This window comes from Rattus rattus, chromosome 7 (assembly GCF_011064425.1).
Source record: "Rattus rattus isolate New Zealand chromosome 7, Rrattus_CSIRO_v1, whole genome shotgun sequence".
NCBI classification, from domain to species: domain Eukaryota; kingdom Metazoa; phylum Chordata; class Mammalia; order Rodentia; family Muridae; genus Rattus; species Rattus rattus.
The window spans coordinates 68,700,013-68,717,555 of record NC_046160.1 but is presented as its reverse complement, the minus strand read 5'-3'; the positions used below and the strand labels follow the sequence as shown (position 1 = coordinate 68,717,555).

The 17,543-nt window shown below is 48.6% G+C and overlaps 1 protein-coding gene across 1 annotated transcript; it reads left to right on the top strand.

Annotated features, from left to right (window-relative positions):
* Positions 1 to 4,733: 4,733 nt before the first annotated feature.
* On the top strand, positions 4,734 to 7,978 carry Nfkbia (NFKB inhibitor alpha). Its single transcript, XM_032907754.1, has 6 exons — positions 4,734 to 5,074; positions 5,603 to 5,711; positions 6,040 to 6,250; positions 6,521 to 6,609; positions 6,703 to 6,963; positions 7,423 to 7,978. Exons 1-6 carry the CDS (start codon positions 4,848 to 4,850, stop codon positions 7,468 to 7,470), a joined length of 945 nt encoding a protein of 314 aa, XP_032763645.1. The 5' UTR covers positions 4,734 to 4,847; the 3' UTR covers positions 7,471 to 7,978.
* The last annotated feature ends 9,565 nt before the right edge of the window (positions 7,979 to 17,543 follow it).

The following is a 17,543-nucleotide window of genomic DNA, read 5'->3' as shown; positions in this document are numbered from 1 at the left end:
TTCAGCATCTACACCTTCAGTCCCAGGGGGGATCTTCTGACCTCTGTGGGCGGTGCATATACAAGGTACACAGACATACATTCTAGCAAATACCATATACATATAATACAAATAAGAAGGTTGTTTTTTAAACCCAGAGAGTTTTATTTGTGTTGGCCAACGACCCTTGGAGTGTGGAGTTAGCATAACTCAGTGGTGCTCCACTAGAGAAAACCCATCTTCCCTTTGCCAGCAGCTACCAATGGCCAAAATCGTCTTGGTTAGGGGTAGGACCAGGTTCCCACTCACTCCTCTCAGCGCTGGGACTGTCTTATTTATCTAGTCATTTACTTATCAGTGTTTCCCTGTGCAGCCCTGGTCATCCAGGAACCTGTTCTGTAAACCAGGCTGGCCTTGAACTCTGCCTGCCTCTGCCTCCAAGTGCTGGGATTAAATCAGCTTCGGTTTTCATATGTTTGAATTATACATGATAGGTCAGTGCTTTATCTGTGAGATATATCCCCAGTCCTCTCTTTACTTAGGACTTTGAGACAGGGTCTCACTGGCCGGGTTGGCCTTGAAATCATTTAGGTAGTCCTAGCCCGTCTTGAGTGTTTGATGTTCTTGTATCATATCTCCTGAGTAGCTGGGATTACAAATCCACGCCACCTGGCCTGGCTGGAATAAAGTCTTAAAAATCGGGAAACTCCACATCAATATTGTTTTTTTCTTCTTCCTTTAACAAGTGGTGGACAAACTGACCACCAAGTACATCCGAGTCACATGGCCTGACCTCAAAGGGCAGAAAAGTAAAGTTGGTTCAGACTGATGAGACCCCTCCACTTCCTTTAGACCCTCACCTGTGAGTCCTGCCTGGCCTCTTTAGGTAGAAACTCCGGGGCTGACACCCTCTAAGGCTTTGATCTCCATTACAATGTAGGATTTGAAGCAAAGGAAGCACGCTAAGGCTTTGCATGTTTATTTTTATCTCAGTGCAAATGAAGTACCCGGGACAGCTGCTTTTCTGTGGGAAAAGATCCCAAGCTGGGGTTGGGTGGGGCTTCCAGGGTCTGACAGAGCAGATGCCAGCCACCACAGAGGCCTGAGTTAGGGACGGAATGAGCTTTTGCAGTCACACTGTCACAGCAGGGCTGGCTGCTGTGCATCCTACCATGCTTGCCCTGCTAGGTCCCCTGCTCCTCTGTCCTCCAGCCCAGCCGCACCAGGATGGGTAGCCTCATTCAGGCGCTCCACTCTCTGAGGCTAAAACAAGTTAGGATTAATTGGCCAAGATAATTAATTGACCCAAGCCAGTCTGCCCATAAGGTATGGGGGGACAGGCTGGACCACCTGGTTAACCTTACACAAAAGTTCCATGGAGGTAGGCGGTTTAGTTTCACCCAGGAGGATTCGTGAAGTATCTACAAGTCTCATCTGCCTTGACAATGCCTCTTTCCCACGGAGGCACTTCGGTTCATAACCAGTCTGGGACCATCTCTGGCCATCTTGCCTCCTGAGGCCAGCCTATACACTAAGTTGCTACATGGTATAACATTTTATTCTTGCCTTCTGTATTAAAAGGGGGGAAATGATCGAGGTGTGGTTCAGTGGTAAACTACGCGTTTACCATCTTTGCAAGAGACCCTGGGGTCATCCCCAGCACTGAGCGCACACACGAGACAGGGCTAGGGGAGTGCGGGACAGCTGCAATCCCAGCACTTGGGCGGTCAAGGCTACAACCCAAGGGTGAGCTCTCTCTCCAGAACGGTATGTTCTTAACACTTTAAAAGTGTTAAGCTTAGATAAATGTTTGGCGATGAGGAGAAAGTAGAAGCATGGAGGGACCCACACGTTCTCTCATTGCTGAGCAGCCAAGACCCTTTCAACGTCTGGCATCTTCCATCTTGTGTGTCCACCCACCATCCTGCTGAGTTGCAATGTTGTTGACTTAAGCTACACTGGGCTGTGCATGAGGGAAAGAAAGCCTGTCGGCTCACTTGAATAAGTCAACATGTCCCCGCGCCTCAGGTAAACAGAAGTTAACTCCTCGGGAATTCCCAAGGAGGGACAAATCATTCTAGGCTCAGTACCGCCCAGATTTTTCAAAGGGCTTTGACAACCCAGAAATGCCTGGGCCTGACTCCTACCACTAGGTGTCACACTGAACAATACCGAGGTCGATGCCAAGGCCTGAGGTTGCAGAACAGAGAACTTCTCAATGAAGGCTTACATACTCCTTCATTTCATACCTACAGCCCCAAATCACCCTCTGATGTACCTTTTACAGGTGGGGCTTTGAGTTCCTGCTGTGGTACTTTTTTTTTTTTTTTACAAACTTTAACTGCATATTCATTAAAATAGGATATGGTGCTTAAATTTTTTATAAGATTTTTTTATGTGTATAAATGTTTGGCCTGCATGTTTGTGTGTGCATCACCTTCATGCTTGGTGCCAGACAGTATTCAATTCCCAGGAATTAAGAGTTGTGGGCCACCACATGGGTGCTGGGAATCAAACTCAGGTCTTCTGGAAGAGCGGCCAGTGCTATTAACTGCTGAATCCGTTCCTCCAGTCCCTGCTAATTTTTAAAGAACTTTCCCCAGATGGAAAAACACCTCCCTTCTACTTTATCTCCCAAGTGGAAGAGAGATTTTGGGGGTGGGGGGACTTTTCAAGACAGGGTCTTATGTTGCCCATGTTGACCTCAAACTAGGCTAAATACTTTTAGTGTATTCCAAATTATACTACAGTTTTGCAAGGTGTTCCCAAGTGTTAACAAGAACTTTACCAAAATGATTAATATATTGTAGTAGAAATTAGGCAAACTGATATTGGGTTCCTGGGTAAATTTCTAGGTACTTTGTTTTCTTTTCTTAGGAAAATGGGAACAACACCTAGCTTACACTATTACTTCTGAGAACTAACAGTGATGCATACAGAGCTGGGTTTCTTCAAAAATTTATACTGTGATAGTTCCAAAAGTCCATGTTCCTACTTCCAAAGCAGAGACATATTTCAAGACAAATGATACCCATTTGATGCCCCCAAAGTACCTTAAATATTCCAGGACTGACATGCAATTCCAGCACTAAGGGAAGCTGAGAGAGACGTCTTACCAACAGTACAAGGTTAACCTAGACAACACAGGGAGATTCAGACCATCCTGGGGCTATAACGTTAAACCCTGTCTCAAACCACCTCACCAGCAGAGAGCCAATCTAATTATTATAAAAGCAAGTATACCATAGAAAAAAGTTAAGTGACTTCTCCAACTAATGTATTTAGTGAAAGACAAGTGTGGAATTGAGTTCTCCTACTTAGGATTAGTCTCACTTTAATCCAGTAATTATACTTGCAGGGATGATGAAGAGGATTTGCTGAGGAAGTCTTAACTTTAACGTGACGTTGTTGTCTGGAAGTTTTTGTTTTTTCCTGGACTTTGAATCTTTTCCCCCAGTGTCCTCACTTTCATACTGTGGGGGAGGCAGTGGAATTACGAAGAGAGGAGAGTTGCTACAAGGCTCAACAAGAAAAAGATCACTCAAATTTCACCAGAAATCTATGCAGAACAGGAAGCCTACTGGGTCTATTCTGACAAACTGTGATCCAAGTTGCTTTAATTTTCCCGAGTTACCTCACACTTGCAGGCTCCTAAGTCGGGATGGGGTGGAAGCAGCACTTCTACTTTTGCAGGTAAAACTAGGGGATCACAGGCCCAAATCCCTTTCTTGAGGAGTAGCCACCCACAATGCTGCGGTCCCTGGGAAGCAAGGAAGCTAGTAGAACCAGCAGGTTTCAGATGTGGTCAGTGGTAGGACTATGTTGAGCCTCCTGCAGGATGCTTCAAAGTTACTTTCTTAGCTATGTTTAAGAGGCTAGGGCACTAAACCAGTTGTTCTGCTAGGCATTCACAATAAGCTCCGGCTTTATTCTCTACAAGTTAACAAGTTAACTCCAACAGCAAGAACTCAACAGTTTCTGTTGCATGGAAGCTACAACTTCTACAAAGATTAACACCTTGCATTACTTGGGGGAAAATGTGGTTCCCATATGGAGCTAGACTTTGCCCCTCCCCCGTTGCCCCTCCCCCGGGCGAGATTATTGACCCCTCGGAATTAATCTAGGGGTTCTCCAGGCGCTTGGATTTTGTTGTTGTTGTTGTTGTTATTGGTTTTGTTTGTTTGAATGCCAAAGTGTCTACAGCCTCGAGGGGGGATGGTGAAGGGCAGCCAAATGTCCATGCACTGCAAAGAGCCTGAAACACAGACGACCCGGAATCACTCATACGTCCGTCGTCGCAGAAATTTAGGAGAAGCGAATCCCTGCACCCAGCCAGCCATTTCCACTCTTGGGTTTTCAAAAGATCAAGAACCGGAAAGGACCTGCAAATTGGCAAATCGCTAAGAGGAACAGCCTAGCAGGTCTGCGTCCTTGGAATCTCAGCAGCTTGGGACCCCAAACCAAAGTCGTCGGTGGGAAACCCCAGGGAAAGAAGGGCTCTTGTAGAACGCTGGGGTTACTGAGTGCAGGCTGCAGGGAAGTACCTAGAGGGAGGGGGCCTGGTCCGGAGGACTTTCCAGCCACTCAGGGCTCATCAAAAAGTTCCCTGTACATGACCCCAGTGGCTCATCGTAGGGAGTTTCTCTGATGAACCCCGGCCCTGGGTTTAGGCTTCTCAGTCGAGGACGAGCCAGTTCTTTTTCTAGTCTGACTGGCTTGGAAATTCCCCGCGCCTGACCCCGCCCCTGAGAAATCCCCTGCCAGCGTTTATAGGGCGCCGAGGCGGCGCTGCCGAGCCCACAACAGTCTGAACTCGCCACCCAACTGCCAGCAGCCTGCACCCTGCACCCGCTCAGCTCCGCACAGCCATGTTTCAGCCAGCTGGGCACGGCCAGGACTGGGCCATGGAGGGCCCGCGGGACGGCCTCAAGAAGGAGCGGTTGGTGGACGACCGCCACGACAGCGGCTTGGACTCCATGAAGGACGAGGATTACGAGCAGATGGTGAAGGAGCTGCGGGAGATCCGCCTGCAGCCGCAGGAGGCGCCTCTGGCTGCCGAGCCCTGGAAGCAGCAGCTCACGGAGGACGGAGACTCGTAAGTGGCGGCGGGCTCCGGCACGGGCACGGGCACGGGCATGGGCACGGGCGGGGTCGCGCGGGGCCTGCAGCGCGCTCGGGGCTCTGCACGGCGGGGCTACGGGGCTACCGGGCTACAGAGTTGCGGGCGCCGGGCCGCCTGCCTCCCCATCCCCCCACCCCATTTCCCGGGACCCGGAGTAGCCGAGCGCAGGCCGGGGGCGGGGCGGCAACGAGGACGCAAAGTCCCGGCCTGGCAGAGTTTCCGCGCAGCCGCCGGGCGCCGCGCGGCCGCGAGGGGAAGTACAGGGCGTTCCGGGCGGCGGAGGGCGGGCCGGTCTGGCCGGCGCCCGCCCGGAGGGGGGTGGGGCACGGAAAGTCCCTGGGCGGCTGCCAGGAACACTCAGCTCATAATAACCTCGCGGAAAACACCGCGGCCGCGGCCTCCAGAAACCCCGGCCTTGCGCAATCCCCCGCAGCCCGCGCCTCTCGGGGGCCCCACGCAGTGCGCTCACCACCCCTGGGGGGTTTCCCTGTCATCCCGCAGGTTCCTGCACTTGGCAATCATCCATGAAGAGAAGACACTGACCATGGAAGTGATTGGTCAGGTGAAGGGAGACCTGGCCTTCCTCAACTTCCAGAACAACCTGCAGCAGGTGCGCGCTTGCCCAGCTGTGCCCTCTTTGACCCCGTGGTGGAGTTAGATGAAGCTCAGTCGCCCCCAAAGCGTTTCTAAATTAACAGTCACCGTCCTTATCTGCCCTGGCCTTTTACATTCAAATTAGCCAACGTCTTAGAGCCAGAAGGAAAATCCCAAGGGTTGGTTGAGGTCTTTATGACCCACGTAGGGCCTCCTGTTTGCCTGATCTCCTGTAGACAAATGGGAGGAGGGGATTCTGTAATAGGTGTCTGGGGTTCAGGAAACTCAAGACTATGGGTTTGCTCCATGGCTTAGGCTCTTTCTGTTTCCTCTTCCATTCGTAGACTCCACTCCACTTGGCTGTGATCACCAACCAGCCAGGAATTGCTGAGGCACTTCTGAAAGCTGGCTGTGATCCTGAGCTCCGAGACTTTCGAGGAAATACCCCTCTCCATCTTGCCTGTGAGCAGGGCTGCCTGGCCAGTGTAGCAGTCTTGACTCAGACCTGTACGCCCCAGCATCTCCACTCCATCCTGCAGGCCACCAACTACAACGGTAGGTCTGCCAGTCCATCCAGGGATGCAGAGAAGGGAGAGACGGGTCCCCTTGAGTCTAGCCTGGAGCTAAAACGCCTCAACGTATAAGAAGTTCAGGCAGTGTGGACTTTTAAAAAGTCTTCTCCATGATTCCTACATGACGTTCACTGAGAACCCAGACTTTTGAGTTCTTCAAAATTGAGGTCGTTTGTGGTTGTCCCCAAGAAAGGAGATGTGACTTGTGTGAGGATTGAAACAAGTGGTTACAGTTCCGTCTTATATCCTCCAGGCCACACGTGTCTACACTTAGCCTCTATCCATGGCTACCTGGGCATCGTGGAGCACTTGGTGACTTTGGGTGCTGATGTCAACGCGCAGGTGAGTACTTCCCCTTCCTCCTAAACTCTGCTGGGCTGGCTCTTACTGTGAGCAGATTTCCAGATAAACACTTCTGATTGCCTTTGGTTTCAGGAGCCCTGTAATGGCCGGACAGCCCTCCACCTTGCAGTGGACCTGCAGAATCCTGACCTGGTTTCGCTCCTGTTGAAGTGTGGGGCTGATGTCAACAGAGTAACCTACCAAGGCTACTCCCCCTACCAGCTTACGTGGGGCCGCCCAAGCACCCGGATACAGCAGCAGCTAGGCCAGCTGACCCTGGAAAATCTTCAGACGCTGCCCGAGAGTGAGGATGAGGAGAGCTATGACACGGAGTCAGAATTCACGGAAGATGAGGTGAGTGTTCATTACTGCCAGAGTGGTCCATTCTCCCTCACCACACCTAGGTCTGTTCTAGAGCTGTTCTGTATCATAGGGACCTGAGCTATTCAACTTCTCAATCTCAGCTTGCAAAGCCAGGATCCCAAGAACGTGTCTCTGGTTTGCTTTAATAGCTTACCCTTTTGGGTTTCAGAATGGGGCAGTAAGAGGGAGTTGTGGGAATTGAACCCAGGCTTTAACACGTGGTAGTAGGCACATGTTCTACCATTGAGCTATGCCCCTGCAATAGCTTAGACTTTTTAAAGGAGAGAATTGGTGAAGGGAACTCCTACAGCCCGGCGCATGAGTTCTGTTTAGGCTGAGGAGGAGAGAGTCCAGGAATAGGAGTTATTTGCAGAAGCAGCTCTCCCACCATCCCAATGGCTTAGCGAAGTTCTAGGAATCTAATGTGCCTTTTTCCCTCTCTTGTTCCAGTTGCCCTACGATGACTGTGTGTTTGGAGGCCAGCGTCTGACGTTATAAGAGGAAAGTGGCCAAAGGAACGTGGACTTGTATATTTGTACAAATAGAGTTTTATTTTTCTAAAAAAAAAAAAAGAAAAAAAAAGAAAAAAAATAAGAAAGGGTATACTTAGCACCACAGCACACAGCGCCTAGCCCCGAGCATTCTATTGTGGTGATTCAGCTGTTGTTCTTGTGAAATTTGGGGAAACAGATCATTGAAATTCAAAGGAAATGTCTCCTAAGGTTCATGTTTGTGGGATTTTTTTTTTTTTTTTGGAGGTGATTTTCCAGAATCTGATAAAAGGACCACATTTTATTTATTGTGCTTTTGGTTGAACCGCCATAGACCGTAGCTGACCCCAGTGTGCCGTCTCACATAAGAACCAGGTGTTCAGTGGTATGTGCTTAAGTCATCCCCAGCTGAGATTTGTACCACTTTCTTGTAAATGTTGTATATGGTGTATTTTGTTGGTAATTATTTTGGTACTTCTAAGATGTATATTTATTAAACAGATTTTTACAGACAGCATTGTCCTGCTTGTTCCTGAGGATTGGAGGCCGGAGGGGGTGGGGTGACTGTTTCCAGCCAGCTAAGGAAGTTCAGAGAGCAGCTTCTCCTGTGTAAGCCCAGCAGAGCTTTTCAGCAGCCTCTAACACCCCTGTGTGGGAGGGAGGCTGCTTCAAGGTGACAGGAAATGCCAACCTTGGGCTGGGGTACCAGCAAGCCACCTGGCCCTGTCTCTGAAGGCACTGGCACCGTTTTCTCCTTGATTCACGCTGTTACAGAACCCCTTTCTCCATAGCACTTAAGTTTGGACAAGAGGAATTTGCTGAATTAGCTTGATACAACTGGGAAAGTCCTCAAGAGTGACCATGGGCTTGGAAATGGTACTGTCCTGACATTTCCTAGGCGATGTCACCTCTGAGACTTCTTATTCATTGACTAGGCTGTTGCAGACATTGCATAAGGCTAAAACACAAGACAGTGCCGGGCATCTGGGGCTGAAAAAAAAAAACACAGCTATTGTACAACATCCTGTGTTTCACAGGGGAAATAAGAAATCCAGAGAACAGCTTGTGCAGGACTCCCCAAGAGGAAGCGGGTTCACTCATTGGGTACCTTCTTTGTCAGGCTCCTAACCATAAGGCCATGCATCTCGTCACTGTGGTCTCAGGGAGGATAAGCTTGAATCTTCCACACAGGGCTCTACTCTACTGCCAAAGCAGATTTCACAATAAGTCAGACACTTGTGAAGATTGCAGTTAGGTGCTTGGTAGTTAATGCTTTTGTCCCTGGGACAGAACTCTTGCTGTGGTAGGAAGGAAGGAGATGGCAGCCAATGAATGTACAATGATTACACTTGATGTACCTCACCTTAGAGCTAAGAAAATGCCTCTACTATGCTTCAGTATCCTGGATCCACATTCGATGTCAAATAAATAGGATGGTCATTTTCTTATACCAAAAGGGAGCCGGCACCCAGTGTGTCTTTCTTATACAGAAAGCACTAGGTAAAGTCAGCCATGTCTCATCCCTGCAGCCCCGGTCAATTGGATGTAAGCACTGTGGCTGTCCCTCTGGGTTCTCTGTCAGGTACCCAGGCTCTGGGCCCCAGAGCGCCTGAGCATAAGTGTTCGGTGCAGCTCACAGCAGTGTTGATTAAGGCTCATTCTACTATGGGGAAAATGGGAGGGTCAGAGAGAGAGAACTCCCATACCCTAAAGAGCAGAGGATAGAAATTTGGCTCTGATTTTAGAAAGGTGCTTCCTACGTAGCTTTTTAAGCCAACTTTGCTAGCATACACCAATGATCCCAGCATTGTGAGAGGCTGAGGCAGGAGGGTTGCCATGAGTCTAAGGCCAGCTAGGACTACTTGAGCAAGAGCACGTCATATAAAACCAAGATGCACCTATACAGACATCCTTTGGTTCTTGTGGAAGGTTGGAGAAACAGAACAAGAGGATGTGGCCTGATCTCTGAAAGCAGCTCTTCCGTAGGGATGTCACCCTCCATGGTTACAGAGGGAGGGTCCTCTTCTGGATCACAGGAGCCCATCTTGGTGGCCTTCAAGACATCATGCACAAACCCTGAAGGGAGCTAGGCCCAGCAACCACTTAAGTTCACCCTGGTTCTGTATTTGCTGCCTCCATCATACTGGTTGGGAGGCTGGAGAAAATTTTAGGACAGAAATAATTTGTAGAAAGTATTCAGTTTTCTAAGTAAAGAATGAGACAGTTTCAAACAGGACAAACCCATCCTTCCATGCCGGATTTTCTCCTGGAAGCCGAAGGTCTGTCAGGACTGGGAGAGAGCAGTAAAGGAGCCTGGGGGAATAGGGAAAGAACAGCCGGAGAGAACTAAAGTCATGTGAGCAACTTCCTTGGTTCCCTCCTTTGTTCCCTCTGCCTCACGCTGCCTTGGGACACGTTGCCTTGACAGGGCAGGTGGACTGGTTTTTTCCGTCAGGAAGAGTTTTTCTCTAAAGGAGGAAACAAACTCCAGGGTGAGCAATCTAAGTCCTGGCTCTGCTGAAGGGTAGAGAGCAGGAGGGGGGGCTTGCATTGAAACTCCTCATCTCCTGGAAGTGATTAAGTCATGAGAACCAGGACTGAGCAGGAAGGTACAGCATTCCTGTCCCAAGCCCCACATCTTCCCTAGCCTTCCTAGTGTAGAATTTTGTTCGATTTCTAGGACTCTGTTCAGATCCACCCAAAATGCATCCCCCAGCCTCTCATTCCTGGACAAAAACATCCAGGTTGTTTCCACATTTTACGTAAGGGAACATTACAGAAACTGAAACTTGCCATTCTGTGTGTGTTTCCCTCCTGAGAAGTGGGACTCTCAGTCTCACTCATTCATTTGCATTATGAAGAATTATTCTCCAGGACGCCTAGAGCCACACAAATAAGCCTGTTAGGGCCTGTCTCAGAGCCCCTTAGGAATAGAGATGGCCCACCAAGAACCGTACTATGGTGGAGCACAGGGCAGACAGCCAGAGCTGAGAGCAGAGCCTCTCAGCGTAGAGTGGGTGGGAAGGGGATCAGGAGCTTATCAGATAGTTAGCTATCTGTCACTGGCAAGCTGACCTCAAAGAAAAAGTAACTTGCAGTCTGGGATTAAGTCAACCATCCACAGCAGGTGTCGTTCTTCATTTTTACGTCTGTGGGTGACAGCAGATTCCAGAGGTGAGCCTGAAGGAAGTTTGCAACTTGTCTCAATGCAAAAGAAGTGCTTGCTTTAGTCCCTGGGCTTCTCGGACTGTGCACGTGAATCGTCAGGGCAGATTGTTGAAAACTGGGTTCTTGGTCATCTCTTTTGAGGCTGGTATGAGGTTCTGCATTTCCAGACAACATAACGGATTTTATCTTAAAGAACTAAGCCTTAGTGGTTGTGCAGGCTTCTTTTATTCAACTTGACACAAGCTAATCTGAGAGGAGAGAACCTCAACTGAGGAAATGCCTCCATAAAACCAGGCTGTAGGCAAGCTTGTAGGGCATTTTCTTAGTGATTGATGGGGGAGGGCTCAATCCATTGTGGGTGGTTGCAGCCCTGGGCTGGAAGTTCCTGGGTTCTATTTCAGTGGTTCTCAATTTTCCTAATACTGTGACCCTTTAATACAGTTCTTCATGTTGTGGTGACCCCAACCATAAAGTTATCTTCATTGCTACTTCATAGCTGTAATTTTGCTACTGCTATGGATCAGAATGTAAATATTTTGGGAGATAGAGGTTCGCCAAAGAGACTGTGACACACAGGTTGAGAAGCTCTGTGCTATAAGAAAGCAGGGTGAACAAGACACGAGGAGCAAGCCAGAAAGCAGCACCCTCCATGACCTCCACATCAGCTCCTGCCTCCACGTTCCTGTCCTGTTTGAGTTCCTGTCCTGACTTCAGTGGGACCGTGATGTGGAAGTGAAAACCAAATGAACCATTTTCTTCCCGATGTGCTTTTGGGTCATGGTGTTTCATCATCGCAATAGTAACCCTAAGTAGAGAGTGGTACTTATCAAACACACCTGACACTACAAACCAGGACGAGCATTTCTGCAGCCGCGCCTACCGGACCCAGCATCAGGAACTAAGCCACAGGCCTGTAACACTAGCACGGGGAGGTGGTCACAGGACCACCCTGACTTCTGGCATTAAAGGTGTGAGCCACCACCGCTTGGCAAGAATGTTAGGATTTCAAGCATGAGCTGCCATGCCCAGTGACTTTTAAAGGTAGTTTTAAAGGTCATTTAAAAAATGTTTTTAAAGAAGCAGGGCATGTAATGGCCCAGCAGGCAAAGCACTTGGTGCAGTAGTGGTTCCCTGAACCCACACAAGGATGGAAGAAAACAGCCAACTCCACAAATATGTCCTCTAACCTCCAGGCAGCCACCACACATGCAAGTGCCCCGCACTCCCATCATGTGCTTACAAACTCACATAATGATGATGATGATGAGGAGGAAGAGGAGGAGGATGGTGATGATGATGATGATGATGAAGAGGAGGAGGAGAAATATTAAAACAAATGAACAAAGAAGAAATAATGTTAAAACAAACAAAAATATACTGGCTACTTTAATCCCACCCAGCACTCAGGAGGCAGAGGAAAATGAATCTCTGTGAGTTCAAGGTCAGTCTGGTCTACATAGCTAGTCTAGACCCCTGAAGGCTACATAACATGCCCCTACCCCAACATCATACACAATAATAATAAATAAGATAAAATTTGGCTTAAAAACTTAGCCATATTTTTATTTCGTAGAGCAAAGGGTTGAGATCTTAGCCATAGTGGAGGAATCACATGAAACCCAGTCCCATGCTATTCACCTCCCCTGAAAGCTTCAGCCTTAAGTTTCAATGGCACTAAATAAAGGAAGTGAGGTTTGTGCCTCCTGCCAGGAGCTTCCAGTCGTGTGGTCTGACTGAGACTCAGGTCCGCCCAAAGCCACCACATTAAAAAGTCTGGCCAGACTTTTCAAACCTTCACAGCACTTTACGATCCATCGCCAGGCATGCCCAAACAGAGACAAGTGCGTCTTTGTGAGGACCAGAGAATGACTTCTTCCGGGAGAGCGGTTGGGTCCAGTGCTGATTCAGGGTTAAGCTGTCTTCTCTTTTGTTTGTTTGTTTTTGGAGACAAGGTCTCACTGTGTGGCCTGGATGGCCTGGAACCCATTAGGAGACCAAACTTATAGAGAATCACCTGCCTCTGCTCCCTGAGTTATGGGACTATGAGCGAGCGCCACCAAGCCCTTTGAAGGTTGTTGGTAATGTTTTCCTTTAAATCCCCTTTTAGCTTTGTCACTGGGGACCTCTTCCTGGGGACCTCTTCGTACAGCAGGTACCTGCTGAACAGCAAACCCTGTGTCTGGTCAAGCTAGAAGCGACCCTTTGAAAGACCTTTAAAAAAAAATCTAACTTTTAAGTGTGTGTGTGTGTGTGTGTGTTATGTGTGGTGCGTGTGTGTGTGTGTGTTTGTGTGTAGAGAAAAAGAGAGAGAGAGAGAGAGAGAGAGAGAGAGAGAGAGAGAGAATGTGTTGAGGTCTGCGTATGTACGTGTGATTCAGGTGCCTGTGGTAGTCAGAGGGGTAGGATTTAGTGCCTGTCATGGGTGCTGAGCATTGAACTCAGGACCTCTGCAAGAGTGTCAGTAAGATGGAAGTCAGAGCCTTCTCTCTTTAGGTCTTCTAAACTGCCCATCATGACTAACTATGGAAGTCTTTGAGGGGTGGGAGGAGTTGTATTCATAGTCAGCCAAGTGTCATGAGGGTCTCTGTGTACATGGCTGCCTATTTGTGTCTCCACAACACCCAAGAGCAGCTCCACACGCTCAGAGCATGTGAAGGACCCTGACCATCCTGGCCCCGGAAGTCTCATGGCCTGGCTTTTGTCAGGGCTCAGATAGGGCCATTGTGATCTTAAGAGCTCTCCGGGAGGAGTGCTCTGGGACTTCTGCTCCAGAGAGAAGAGATGTTGGCAGGCTTGTGGCCATTGATCTGGAGCCCTGGCTCTCTCAGCACCATTTCCAGCTGGCAAAGGCGGAGCTGGGAGGAACCAGCAGCAGGGTGGGGACCCTAAAACTGGTTGCAAGATTGGGGGGGAAAGGGGGGTAGAGGGCAGGTCTCACTGAAAACTACTGTCTGATTTCAGAGGAGAGACACTTTCAAACTCAGAGGCATTGTTAGTTTTGGGACCAGATATAACAGTTTCATGTTGAAGGAAAAAGCACGGCCAAGGGTTCGAAGGTCCCAGGTGTGAAATGTTCACTGACAGTCACTGATGCTTCCCACTCCAGAGCCCATGGGTCTTTGGGGAAATTCCTGTAATGAATAATCTGCTCTTTGCCTGGGCAAGATTCTCCTGGAATAGTAAAGTTATTGTTATGCAGATAATGGAAAAATAAGGTCATATTCACGCAGAAGAAGGTGGCCTCTGTCTAACCAGTCATCAAGCCTAAACACCTGAGCAATAGGACACGTGACAAGCGTAAAGGGTTAAACAGTCCATGCATGGAAAGCAGTGTGAGAAGAGGGGGTGCCGGGGTGCCCAGAGGAGGAGTTTCAGCTCTTCTAGAGTTTCACCTGCACTGACAAGTCTTAGCTCTAATCTACCCTTTGTGTTAACTCACAGCATCATGCACACTGCGGAGTACCCAGGGAATCAGCCCCAGGAGAATAAGAAGAGCCATGGGTGTCACGTGTCAAACGATAACTACTGTGTCTATGAAACCATGAGAGCGTTAGTGGGAACTCAGAGAGGTTCAGTGTCTCGTCTAACGGAAGCAGCGGGCAGTGCTGGGCTCCTCACCTTGTCCCTTCCATCCTACTTGTCTTACAGACCAAGATGTCCTCAAGAAATCCCTACTGAGGCAATCTCAGCCCACTGTGGGAGAGGCACCGAAAGAGAGAGTTCATCCCTGCTACAACACCGAAGGTGTTTGAGGACTGAGGGTGTCAGGACCTGCGTTTGCCATAAACACATCCTCCATGAGCAAAATAGACAAAGCAGGTTGCCAAGTACTTTGCACAGCCTGACCCTCTAACCCTGTCAGCAAGCAAATGACTCTCAATGTTCTACCTATCAAACTCGTGGTCGTAACAAAAGAAACTAATTGTGGGTGATTTTGGCATTCAGGAGAATTATAGAGAGAATTCTGGGGAGCCCCAAGAATCTCCAAATGGTCTGGAGCTCTAGAGAGGAAGATAAGCTTACCATCTGGCTGGCGTCCAACCCTTCATGGCTGGCCTTGCCTACCCTATGTCTCCATGGATTCCATACACCCCATTATCAGTTGCTGATCCAAGGTTCCAGACAATGCTGTGAGGACTGGAGCTCCAGCCAGGCCACATAGGAAGCTAGGACGGTGGAGAGGCTGGCATGTCTTCAAACACAGGAAATGGTAGGTGACAGATGTCTGAAGATTTCACTAGTAGTTGTCTTTGAGTGGCTGTATTTTAGTTTTTTGTTTTTTTGTTTTTTTGTTTTTTTTGGTTCTTTTTTTCGGAGCTGGGGACCGAACCCAGGGCCTTGCGCTTCCTAGGCAAGCGTTCTACCACTGAGCTAAATCCCCAACCCCTGTATTTTAGTCTTTGATTGATCCTGTTTTCATTATGAAAAGGCTCACAGACACAGCAGTGTAGACAGAACGCTCAAATAACCTCCCTTTCCAGCTTCAGCTATGAGCCTAAGGAGCAATTGTTTCATTTCTACTTGCGTCTGCCTCCTTCCCCAACTTCAAACAGCCATGGCAGCCAGAAGATCCTGAAAAGCCAACCCTGAACACTTTACTACTTATCCCAGATGTTTTTAAGTTACTTCGCTTTGAAACATAGTTTCATGTAGATCAGGCCCCAAACTAGATATGCAGCTGAGGTCGGCCTTGAGCACTTGATCATCCTGACTCTCAGATCCCAAAGGTTGGGATTAGAGACATGAGACAACAGGCCTGTCTTTTCTGCTCCTTTGTCTGAGACAGGGCCTCAGGTGGCCCAGATGAGTCTTGGCCTCTTTACATCATAAGATGACCTTGAGGTCTGGCTCTCTTGCCTCTACCTCTCCAGTGCTGGGGTTGTAAGGATAAGCCATTGCATCTGCTTGGTAAGGGTCACATACCAGCATACTAAGAACACACTTCTTTCTACTCAGCTACATTCCCACATATAACAGAATTTTAGTACCATTGTTACACTAATAAAAATCAGGGAGATTAAACTCTTCTGATAGGTTTTTCCCCCCTCTATCTATAAAAATAATAAAGCTTTTCTTCTTTTTAGTTTTTACATATTTTTAGATTTATTTATACTTTAGGTTGGTAGGTATTTTTGTATGCATTTGTATCTGTGTACCATAAGCATGTCCCATGCTGGAGGAGGCCAGAGAGGGCATTGGATGCACTGGAACTGGAGCTACCAAAGGTTGTAAGCCACCGTGTGGGTCCTGGGAACGGAACCTGTGTCCTCTGTAAAAACAGTCAGTGCTTAACCACTGAGCCATCCCTCCAGCCCCCACCCTCATTTTATTAGGATGGGTTTTTCTATATGGTCCAGGGTGGTCCTGAATCCAAGAACCTCCTGCCTCAGCTGCCTGAGTGCTATGTTTACAAGACTCAACTTCAATTTGTTCTCAGAAACAACAATGTAAAGTTAAGCATGGTCCACAGACCCAGTCCTGAGGGAAAGGAGGGTCAAAGGGATACAGGGCAAAATCTAAATCTTAGTGGCATTGCTTGCATCAAAGTAACCTAGCCCTTGAGCCATGACTTCAGGAAGGATGTTAGAGATGGCAATAAGTGAATTAGAAAGTCCAGACCCTCCAGCTCTGACCCACAGGGATACCTTGCTTGTGTTCATCCTACAGAAGACTTCTCTGTGTCCTACCACTCAGCAGGAGACTGGAACTGTGCTGCCAAACGCTGTCAATGACAGGAGGATAACTGAGATGAGCCAGCCCTCAGATCAGCACTTAAAATCCCCTACACCTCCAGCCTCACATATCTGCCCATGTTCCCTCTCAGGGAGAAGATTCAAACAGATCTAATTATATCCCAAGAACTAGGTCATGCATAACTCCTAAGAGCTCTGTGCTAAACCCTGGCTGAATCTAGACAGAACAAGGCCAATGACCAGAAGGAAGGACATCATGTAAGCTGGATATGTGGCTGACTGTCTCAAACAGGCCTATGCTCGCATGTGTGTGGTTGAAGAAGAAAATTCAGGGCCAGAACTGGTCAGGATGTGATTCAGGGATGAGCTGTGTACACAGAGTAGAGGACATGTGGCCTGGACAGCAATTCCCAGAGATGGGTCTTACAGAGTGCATCGTCCCAGACTCTGTACCTGGCCAGGTCTGTTTGTAGAGATGCAGCCATGTTGAAGCTCTTGTCTGTGCCTTCCTGCCCAACAGCAATGTGGGTCTCCGGTTTTTAAGGTTCAACAGTGCAAGCCCATCTGCCCTGTCACAATGTGGGAAGGTGGTAAGAAAGTGAAGGACTCCTCCATGGATCGGGCCACATGACCGAACCAAGGCATTCTACAGAGGAGAGCAGTAGTAGAGCAGAGACTCAGACCCAGAGGATCAAACTGGACCTGAAATTCTTATCAGGCTGTGGACAAAAGAAAGGGACAGGACCTCCTGTTAGGGGACAATGGCTAAGTGGTCCATTGGAACCCGTTGAGGAGAACACAGGCTTCTCAGGTCAGATAACAGGGGAACGGCCCAAGACTGGAGGGAGTGGATATCAGATTTGACTTGTACACACAAGAGCCAGATTGGCTTTTTTAAAAAGATGTATTTTTATTCCTTTAAATTACATTTCGCATTTATGCCTTTGTCAGGAATGTACACACACGTGCAGGCCAAATCCCCTGGAGCCAGAATTACAGGCAGATGTGAGCCAACCGATGCGGGGGCTGGGAAGCAAACTTGGTTCCCCTGAAAGAGCAGTAGGGGCTCTTAGCTACTGAGCAGCTCTCCAGGCCCCGTACTAAGCCACTGGTTTTTTAGAGTGTCACTGAGTACCCTGTCTGGCTTTGAAATCAAGACCTTCCTGCCCTGGCTGTATGAGCACTGACATTCTGAGGCACCATGTGGGTGCTGGGAATT

Bases quoted from the DNA above. Each gene is read 5' to 3' on its own strand.
- Nfkbia (XM_032907754.1), top strand. From the start codon at position 4,848: ATGTTTCAGCCAGCTGGGCACGGCCAGGACTGGGCCATGGAGGGCCCG. The intron at 6,251-6,520 runs GTAGGTCTGCCA...TATATCCTCCAG, and splicing joins GCAGGCCACCAACTACAACG to GCCACACGTGTCTACACTTA. The intron at 6,964-7,422 runs GTGAGTGTTCAT...CTCTTGTTCCAG, and splicing joins CAGAATTCACGGAAGATGAG to TTGCCCTACGATGACTGTGT.